A 9,646-nucleotide genomic window follows, 5' to 3' on the forward strand; every position below is an offset into this window, starting at 1 on the left:
AAACCCTAACAGAACTAACTCGATTACATGATAAATCTCATCCAACCCATCACCGTCCAGCAAGCCTACGATGGAATTACTCACGCACGGCGGTGAGCATCATGAAATTGGTTATGGAGGAAGGTTGATGATGACGATGGCGACGGATTCCCCTCTCCGGAGCCCCGAATAGACTCCAGATCAGCCCTCCCGAGAGAGATTAGGGCTTGGCGGCGGCTCCGTATCGTAAAACACGATGAATCCTTCTCTCTGGGTTTTTTTCTCCCCGAACGTGAATATATAGAGTTGGAGTTGAGGTCGGTGGAGCACCAGAGGGCCCACGAGGCAGGGGCGCGCCCAGTCGGTAGGCGCGCACCCCACCCTCGTGGACAGGGTGTGGGCCCCTAGCCTTGATTCTTTCGCCAGTATTTTTTATATATTCCAAAATATTATCCGTTGATTTTCAGGTCATTCCGAGAACTTTTATTTTTGCATAGAAATAACACCATGGCCATTCTGCTGAAAACAACGCCAGTCCGGGTTAGTTCCATTCAAATCATGCAAGTTAGAGTCGAAAACAAGGGCAAAAGTGTTTGAAAAAGTAGATACGATGGAGACGTATCAGAAGGGAACACAACTTACCTGCTCATGAGCTTGCGGTTTGGGTGAGTAATCTTGAAGGACCTCGGTGCCCAGGGAGACCAATCCAGGGAAAGCGTGAGCGAACTAGGCAAGTACCCGATGGTGGAAAGCCGATTCAGTTGGCCCTAGGATACCGAGCAGCTCCTCCAGTCCCCTTTGAGAGGGCCAAAGGGGCGTGAAGATGAAGTCGCGGTGTTGTCCATGACAACCAACTCTCTGCCGGCGATTGGATTTGAGGGGGCAAGCGAGACGCGTACAAAGCAAAGGGGGGCAATGGGTATATAAATCTTTTGCCCTTTCACCGTGGCTTTGTATGGGGATCTCTGGTCGTGGGTCGATGGGACGTTTAAGTACCACAACAGTAAATCTGCGTGTTTCCCAAGTGTCATGCCTTATATGCGTGCATAAATCAAAGAAAGAAAATAATGATACCACCTAAACATGTCTCAGGGTCTGTAACAACACCGTTTGATTGGACATGTCAATGATGGACCCCTTATCCATATGAGGGCACCGTGACCAGATGACACGCCTGAGAAACCGTCAGAGTAGGTCAGTTGACCTGTCCTTGGTAGAGGTGTACTTTTTTTCATTGTTTTTGATATAGCTTACCACTCATGCCAAGTGGTTGGTAGAGGTGTACTTTTCTCCCAAGGAACGAGTTCGGCACAAACTCTTCGGATCGGAGGATCTTCTCCAGAATGGTGCTAATTCGGAGGAAAAGGGTGTAGGTATCGTTGAACCCGCCTGCAAGACCGAAGATGGAGGATGAAGACTAGCTCGGCGAGGCCGACGAGTGTCATCGGCTTGAAGACCGGTTCAAGGGATACTTATGGTGTCTGGATAAGGGGGTGCTAAGCACGTCGACTCTCAGACGTGGGCCAGGTCGAGGACCTCCAAGTGCCAAACCAGTGGGACACATTCGTGAGGCTCCTGGAGGAACCAAGATGGAATCTTTTGAAGACTTGGAGCATACTCCAAGGCACGAATGCAATCTTTAGCCTGCTTATCTTCCAATGTAACCGACCTATGTGTAACCCTAAGTATCCCCGATTACTATATAAGCCGAGGGGGTGTAGACCGTAGAGGCCAACCCATTCATACTCGATCTCGAGGTAGATCAACATGTACTATGTACCCCATTCATCAATACAATCAAAGAAGGATGTAGGGTTTTACCTCTTTGAGAAGGCCCAAACGTGGATAAACATCGATGTCCCCCTTTGTCATATTACCATCTAGTCAAGACTATCAGATCGGGACCCACTGCCAGAGATCTGCCGGACTCGACACTTTCATCATGGTGCATGGGGCATTATCACCACTTGGTTATTCATCTGCCATGGGTCGGTACCTATTTTTTGCACTCAAGGATTGGTGGAACTCTAATACTTTTGAACATGACGCGACTAGTCGCTTGAGATTCGGTCAAGCCATCACCTATGTGCTTTGGAATGTTTGGAAGGAGCGGAATAGACGAACGTTTAACGATGCTTCACCCACTGTGCTTGATGTGGCCTATCTGGTCATGGAGGATTTGAACCAATTGCGGTTGACTTGGGCGGCATGGAAGTAACTCTTGCACATTGTTTCTCTTTTCCCTTCTATATGAAATGGGCAGAACACCTGCCTTTACCGTAAAAAAAAGTGATTTCTTAATAGTATCCCTTCTTCCACGGCAGCATTTCCCCTCCATCGATATCTGATTCTTGTTCCTCTTCCTCCTGCTCATAAAACTGTTCCGTTCACTCCAGAGGACGTTCTATACAACTGTTCCGTGAACAGGCAACAGCACGGACGGAAAACAGTCAACAGCTGCCCTATAATAGAGACAGACAGACACGGACACACACCCGCCCACAGCTAGCCTCACCAATAGCTTCACTATCCATGGCTGCTTCACCGCCGCTCCGTCACGTGGCCATGCTCCCCTTCATGGCGAAAGGCCACGCCATGCCGCTCCTCCACCTCGCGCATCTCCTTCTTGGCCGCCGCCTCGCCTCGGCCGTCAGCTTCTTCACCACCCCGCGCAACGCGCCCTTCATCCGCGCTGGCCTCGCTGGTGCCGGCGCCGGCGCCGCGGTCGTCGAGCTTCCGTTCCCATCCGAGCAGGACGCCCCGCAGAGCACGGACGAGCTCCCATCGTCGACCAGTCTCGTCGACTTCGTCACCGCGGTGGCGGCGCTCCAGCCGGCGTTCGCGGACGCACTCGCCAAGATCGAGCCCAGGCCGGACCTGCTCGTCCATGACGGCTTCCTCCGGTGGGCCAAGGACATCGCCGACGAGCTCGGCATGCCGCGGCTTGTCACCCTCGGCTTCGGCGGCTTCGCCACGTACGTCAACCGGGCAGTCACGACACACAGGCCGCACGCACGCGTGAGCTCGCCGTCCGAGCGGTTCCCGGTCCACGGTGTGCCGGACCTCCGCCTCACGAAGGCCGACCTCAACCCGCCGTTCGACGACCCGGAGCCTTCCGGCCCGCACTGGGACTTAATTTGCAAGAACCGCATCAGCATGTACTCCAGCCGGGGCATCATCGTCAATTCCTTCCACGAGCTGGAGTCGATCTACATCGACCTGTGGAACCGGGAGTTCGACGTCAAGATGTGGCCCATCGGACCGCTCTGTCTTGCGGCCTCCGAACCGGCAGTCCAGACCAAGGACGACCATGAGATCTCAGAGTGGCTGGACTCGAGGCTTGCCATGGGTCGGCCGGTTCTCTACGTCGCGTTCGGCTCGCAGGCCGAGCTGAGCCGGGCACAGCTGGAAGAGATCGCCGTCGGGTTGGACAGCTCCGGTGTGGACTTCCTATGGGTGGTCCGGTCCAAATGGCTCAATCCAGATGACCGGTTTAATCAGAGGTTCGGAGACAGGGGCAAGGTGGTGGAAGGTTTCATTAACCAGCTCGGAGTTCTGGGTCACAAATCAGTGAAAGGATTTTTCACCCACTGCGGATGGAACTCGGTGCTGGAGAGCATCACCATGGGCGTGCCAATACTGGCGTTCCCAATGGCGGCCGAGCAGAAGCTCAATGCCAAATTCGTCGTGGACGTGATCCATGTGGGGCTCCGAGTTCGGCCGAAGGAAGACGCCAGCAAGGGAGGTAGTGGGGTGGTTATGGGTGGAGACGTGCAGGCGTTGGCAAGGGAACTGATCTTGGGAGAGGAAGGGAAACGCGCCGCTGCTAGAGCTGGTGAGCTCTCCATGTCTTCTAGAAAGACCATGGACATAGGTGGGTCCTCGTTTGAAAACTTGGCGCGGATGGTTCAGGAGGTCAGTGAGACCCATGCCAATAATGGTGAGTAAATATAATCGTTGCTATGTGGTTGATGCCGGCTAGTCGTGCAGGCTTAGTATGAAACTCATAATTGAGGTCGATGTTTGTTTGGAGCTTTGTACTCATAGCGTGCCGGCGCAAATTTGAACCGGTCGGCCATGCAACGTCCGGTCTCCTATTTCCATTCGTCTGATCCCGTCGTCCCATCATAGCAGGTCGTTTTCTTCCCCCATCTTAGATCACGCGACAGCGGGTCGTTTTCCTCCCCTCCACGTCTCAAATCCAGCCACCAGACACGCATGGGGTCGTGGCTGCACCCACCCCACGCTGATAATAGCTTGCCGCCCTGGTCGCCGGCCGAGCCGTTGTCGTCTCATGTCTTTCTCGCCGATCCACACATGCAATAATTTTCGCCCGCGGTTGCAGCTCCCTCACTAGTGATGGCAGCTCCGGTAGCGCCGGTCACCAGTGGCAGCACCCCGGCGACGAGCTCGCAAGGGGTACTATCCTTCGGGGTTACTGGTGTCAACAAAAATGTCCGCCGATAGTAGCAAAAAAATGTGCAGGTTCAGCAAAAATAGCTCGCCGGTGCTGCCACCCGTCGCCATTGTAGCAAAAACAATCAACGGTTGTAGCTTGTGTGATTGCCAGTTGCAGCAACAAAAACTTTACACCACCCCCACGTCGGCCCAGCACCACTCCGGCGGCGGGCAGGGGTAGCAAAATTCCTCGTTGGTTGTAGCAAAATTATCCGCCGGTGGTAGCTTTTCCCGCTACCGTTCGTAGCAAAAAACGCAGCACCGTCGTCACCGCCATAAACTTCGTCGTTGTCGTCGTTGCAGCATATATCGTCACTGGTGGGAGCTTTTATGTTGCCAGTTGTAGCAAAAATCGTGCACCGTTTTTTCGCCGCCACAACGTCGCCGTTGTCGGTTGCAGCATATCTCGTCGTCGGTGGTAGCTTTTCTGTTGCCAGTTGTAGCAAAAATCAAGCATCGTTGTCGCCACCATAACCTCGTCGTTGGTTGCGACATATCCACTTGCTGGTTGTAGCACGGCCGGTCACCGGTTGTAACGCGTGCCAGTGGCGTAGTAGCACGGCCTGGTGCCCCGGGCAGAGGCCGTTGGAGCTGAAGATGGTGCGCTGGGAGAATAGTCAGAGTTGTGTATAAGGGCTGGCCGTGCGCGTGAGGAAATTGCTGGCCGTGGGGTAGATGATGACCTCACTAGCGATATTGGGCTGCCGGCGGCAACCTCGTCGGCGTGATGTGGGTTGCGTCGGCGGGAACGGGGGAGATGCATGCAACGCTGGGAAAAAAATGAGTGGACAATGAGACGGATAAGGTCTGGCTGGCTCATCTTGCATGGGACCCACAAAGCAGGAGCACGTGGGAGCTTGCGAGTGGCCGAAGCATTGACCGGCGCGTCAAAAGTTTACCTAATTCAAATGGTGCTCAGGCTTATTTACATTTTGTGAATAGTAAATTAAAAAGAATAGTAAAATTATTTTAAAAGGGCCCATCTATGTCACCTCTAGATCTAAGATAATATCTCAATTTAGTTTTGTCACCCCTTATTCTTTTCATTGTTTGTCCTATTCTTTGATTTTAATTTGTTAAAGCCCAAAACTAAAAACCAGCTCGCCACACGTCCGCCTGGGTGGCCGGCCTATACGTAAATCTGGTCGCTAGCTCCCCTCAAAAAAAGAGAAAAAACTAGTGGCTAGCTATCGTACAAAAAAATCTGATCGCTAGCTTTTTCTGAAAAAAAAACTGACTGTTACTCCTAACTTCGATTTCTTAGCTTTTGCGTCTGATCCTTGTACATTTACAAGTACGTCTCTCTCATCGCTAGCTTCTAGGCTACCAACAGTTGTTTTTTGCCTTTTGGTTTTTGCAGTTTTCACTCTTATATTTTATAATTAATTTTCAGTAAGGAACATAGTTTGATCGAAACATATTTCAAAAAACATGTTCACGAATTTACATAATTTTCTTCAAATTATAAAAAATGTTAACGGATACCAAATATGTTTTAACATACAGTGAACAATCATTTAATGCATGATGATCATTTTGTGAATACACATTATTGTTTAGCAATATACATTGAACATTTTTTTTAATATAAAGTGAGCTTTTTTATATATGATGAACTTTCTTAATTATGCACAATGAACATTTCTTTAAATACACTAAATTATTTTAGAACATGTACTAAAAAAATTATCGTGCATTCAAAAAATATTCATGGATTAGAAAAAAATATTCATGACTCAAAATTTGTTCGTAGATTCAGAAAAATATGTTAATAAATTTCAAAAATATTCATGACTTGAAAAAAGTACGTAATTTAAAAAAGGTTCAAGAATTCTAAAAAAATACTCGTAGAAAGGAATGGAAAAGTAGAAAAAACAAAAAAGAATGGAAAGCGAACAGGAAAAAACAAAAAATGAGAAAACCAAATAGAGAAAATAGATAAATGATAAGAGAACAAAAAATGAACACATTTTGATTTTTTTTAAAAAAATTGGTAAACACCAACAATGTTAGAAAAATGAATAAATTTACAAATTTTGGAACATTTGTTGAAACTTTGCCAGGCCTGTGGTCGACGCATCCACGGTGCCAGACAACGCCACCTCCCTACGCATGTCCATCATCATGCATCCGTCGCCGAGACCCTACAGCGCCACGCCGCTGAGACTCCACGTCGTCGATGCGTCACAAGGAAATCTCTCCACCGCAGAAGTCGTCCACTAGTCCCTCAAGCCTATGCACACCTCCAAGTACACCCCCAAGGTGGGTAAGGCACAAGAGTGCCGCCATCATCCGATCGAATGATCTAGGGTTTTCCTCGAAGGTAGCGGATAGGGGTCTAGAGCTTCTCCACGGTGATGCCTTCAAGAAAGGGACGATGCAGAAGAAAGCCGCCATCATCGGCCGTGGCAACGAGCCGAGAATAGGGTTTTCACCCGGATCCGCTCGAGGAACCTCCATCTAGCCTCGTGTGCATGGGACCACCACTGTTCTCCACCGCCGCACAACGAGCAAGCTGGACCGGGTAGATCAGATATGACCGGAGACTAGATCATGCATGCAGCCGATCCATCCACCGGGCCCTCCATGCCGCCGCCGGAGTTCAGATCCGTCGCCGTAGCGCCATCTGCCGTCGCTGCCTGAAGCAAGGCCAGCGCCGCATCGCAAGGACCCGACCGGCCGCCACGATGGGGCGGCCAACTAGCTCAGATGCAATACCAGGTTGCCATCTTGAAGGCCGAGCCCCACCTCAAGCGCTTGTCGTCCAAGGCCGGCTTGGCCGAAATGGGTTTTCACCCGGATTTGCTTGAGGAACCTCCCATCCAGCCTCGTGTGCATGGGACCACCACTGTTCTCCACTGTCGCGTAGCGAGCAAGCCGCACCAGCTAGATTAGATCTGACCGGAGGCTAGATCACGCATGCAACCGATCCGTCCACCGGTTCCTCCATGCCGCCGCCGGAGGTCAGATCCATCGCCGTAGAGCCATCTGCCGCCGCTGCACAAAGCAGGGCCGGCTGCCGCGACGCAAGGACCCGACCGGCTGCCACGATGGGACCTCAAGCGCTTGTCGTCCAAGGCCTTCTCGGCACGCAGGCCTGCGACCCCCCACATCGCGAGGGATCAATCCCGTCGTCGCCGCCCGTCGGGGGTACTTCGCCCGCTAGCCTCATCTGGGTGTTACGATGGAAGGGGGGCGAGGCAGTGGTGGGTAGGGTTCGCCCGAGTCACCCTCCGTGCAACGCGGGCTAGTATAAATGAACTTATGGAGACAAAGTTATATACGAAGGCCGAGCTCCCTAAGTGAAGATCTTATTGATAGGTAGGTGCAGCCAATTAGTGCCATTTGTAACAAATGGACTTCAAGTCAAGACATGAACGTTTGGCTCTCGGGTGTAATTACACCTGATATTTTTAAATTTTTTTAGTAAGTACTGTTCATGCTATATTTGTCAGAGAATATTTCGTTACAGAATATTTTTATACGACAGAAACGACAGCTCAAGTTTGTTGGGAAAAAGATTTGGAATGTTTTGATTATTTTTCTGATTTTGAAAAATAAAATCAGTTATCAGGTGTAATTACCACCATGTTCCAAAGGTATTTTCCCTTCAATTATGTGGTACTACAATTTTAAGGATGTCTTTTTTTAGCATCAGTACAGACACAAGCGCTCATATACACGCGCATACACTCACTTCGTCGTCGACAGGAACGTCTCCTCCCACTGAAAGCGCATCGCCGGAAATCTTGAAATAAATCCAGGAATAATGCGAGTACCAGGATTTAAACCCTGGTGGGTTGGGGATATCACTGTCCACCTAACCAACTCAACCAGAGGTTGATTCGCCAATTTTAAGGATGTCGAAGCAAGATATGTTTACAAAATCGTGCCTCATTGATCAAATACAAATATTCCATTCGAAAGGATTGACGACTATACACACTGCAAAATGCGAAAGAGCTTAATTACTGCTCGCACAAACAACACGAATTAATCTTAGTGTAGCACGGTGACGGCATGAGGGCCCCAGCTATACCGTTGCAGCCTTTCGACGACGACCCCCAGCGCGGCGGGGTTTGTCCTCTCCGCCATCTCCACCGCCGGAGCCGGCGCCTCTCCCTCTCCAGCCACCTCCGCCTCGGCCGTGGGCCGGTCAACCACGTCGGCGCGGCACACGGGGCAGCACTGGCTCTTCTTCAGCCACGAGTCCACGCACGGCGCGTGGAAGCTGTGCTCGCACCTCGGGAGACGCCTGCAGCGGTCGCCGGACTCGAACGCTTCCAGGCACACGGCGCAGTCCCCGCCGCCTCCGACGGCGGCTTTGAAGTCGTGGCACGGCAGCGTTTCGATCTCCTCGGACGACAGGCCCTTGCCTTTTCCTCCGCAGGCGTCGTCCACGGCACGCTCCAGGTCGGCGCCGGGGGCCTGGGCAGCGCCCCGCCGCAGAGCCCAGAGGATCACGAGGACGTGGACGACGAGCATCAGCGTCACGCCCGCCGCCAGGGCGGCGACGGAGAGCGCAGTGGAAGCGGTGACCATCCTAGCTAGTTGCGGGTGACTGCTGACTAGAGAGGCGCTAGCATAGCAGCTCGTGCGAGCTAGTAATACGCTTTCATGCGTCTTTGGGAGTTTTCGACCGTGCATGTATGGGTCTTGTTACATCCGTTCTTCGGCTTTGGATACGGAGATGTGGTATATTATGCTCAAGTTTTAGGAGAAAACAAGGAGGAACAGACAATTTTACCACCAGATCATCACCATGTAAGTATGTACGTAATGAGCAGCTAATTAAGCAAGGTGTTGGATAAGAGCTGCCAGTTGCTGAATGGCTGATAAGTTCAAGGAAGAGAACGACCGGAACAAGTTATTGCTTAAGTCTATTGCGCATTTCTTAATATTATAAGTTGATGAGCTTACCTAGGATTAGCCTAATTCTTGTTTTGTGACTCATGCGCAGATTTAATTTTATCCTCTCTCAGTATCAACATATAAGACGTTTTGACACTGATGAAAATACAAGACGTTTTCTTAGGGCATGTACAATGGTGCTATTTTAGAAGTGCCACGTAGGATAAATAATGAGGTGGAGGAGAGAGAACTCATAAGAGAAGGCTTGTCTTCTCTTATTTAAGATAAGACAAAAGATGATCTCTTAGCACTATATGTCTCACCACATTTTTAGAAATTGCTAGTTACTAAAAATAAG

The 9,646-nt window shown here is 50.7% G+C and overlaps 2 protein-coding genes across 2 annotated transcripts; one reads left to right on the top strand and one right to left on the bottom strand.

Moving 5' to 3' along the window:
- The first annotated feature begins 2,339 nt into the window (after positions 1 to 2,339).
- LOC123154041 (UDP-glycosyltransferase 90A1) lies at positions 2,340 to 4,082 on the top strand. The gene has a single exon (XM_044572848.1). It carries the CDS (start codon positions 2,512 to 2,514, stop codon positions 3,925 to 3,927), a length of 1,416 nt encoding a protein of 471 aa, XP_044428783.1. The 5' UTR covers positions 2,340 to 2,511; the 3' UTR covers positions 3,928 to 4,082.
- A 4,259-nt stretch (positions 4,083 to 8,341) lies between these two features.
- Positions 8,342 to 8,993, bottom strand: LOC123147019 (E3 ubiquitin-protein ligase ATL23-like). Its single transcript, XM_044566275.1, has one exon. The coding sequence runs from the start codon at positions 8,977 to 8,979 to the stop codon at positions 8,437 to 8,439; it is 543 nt and encodes a 180-aa protein (XP_044422210.1). The 5' UTR covers positions 8,980 to 8,993; the 3' UTR covers positions 8,342 to 8,436.
- Positions 8,994 to 9,646: the final 653 nt, after the last annotated feature.

Source organism: Triticum aestivum, chromosome 7A (assembly GCF_018294505.1).
Source record: "Triticum aestivum cultivar Chinese Spring chromosome 7A, IWGSC CS RefSeq v2.1, whole genome shotgun sequence".
NCBI lineage: Eukaryota > Viridiplantae > Streptophyta > Magnoliopsida > Poales > Poaceae > Triticum > Triticum aestivum.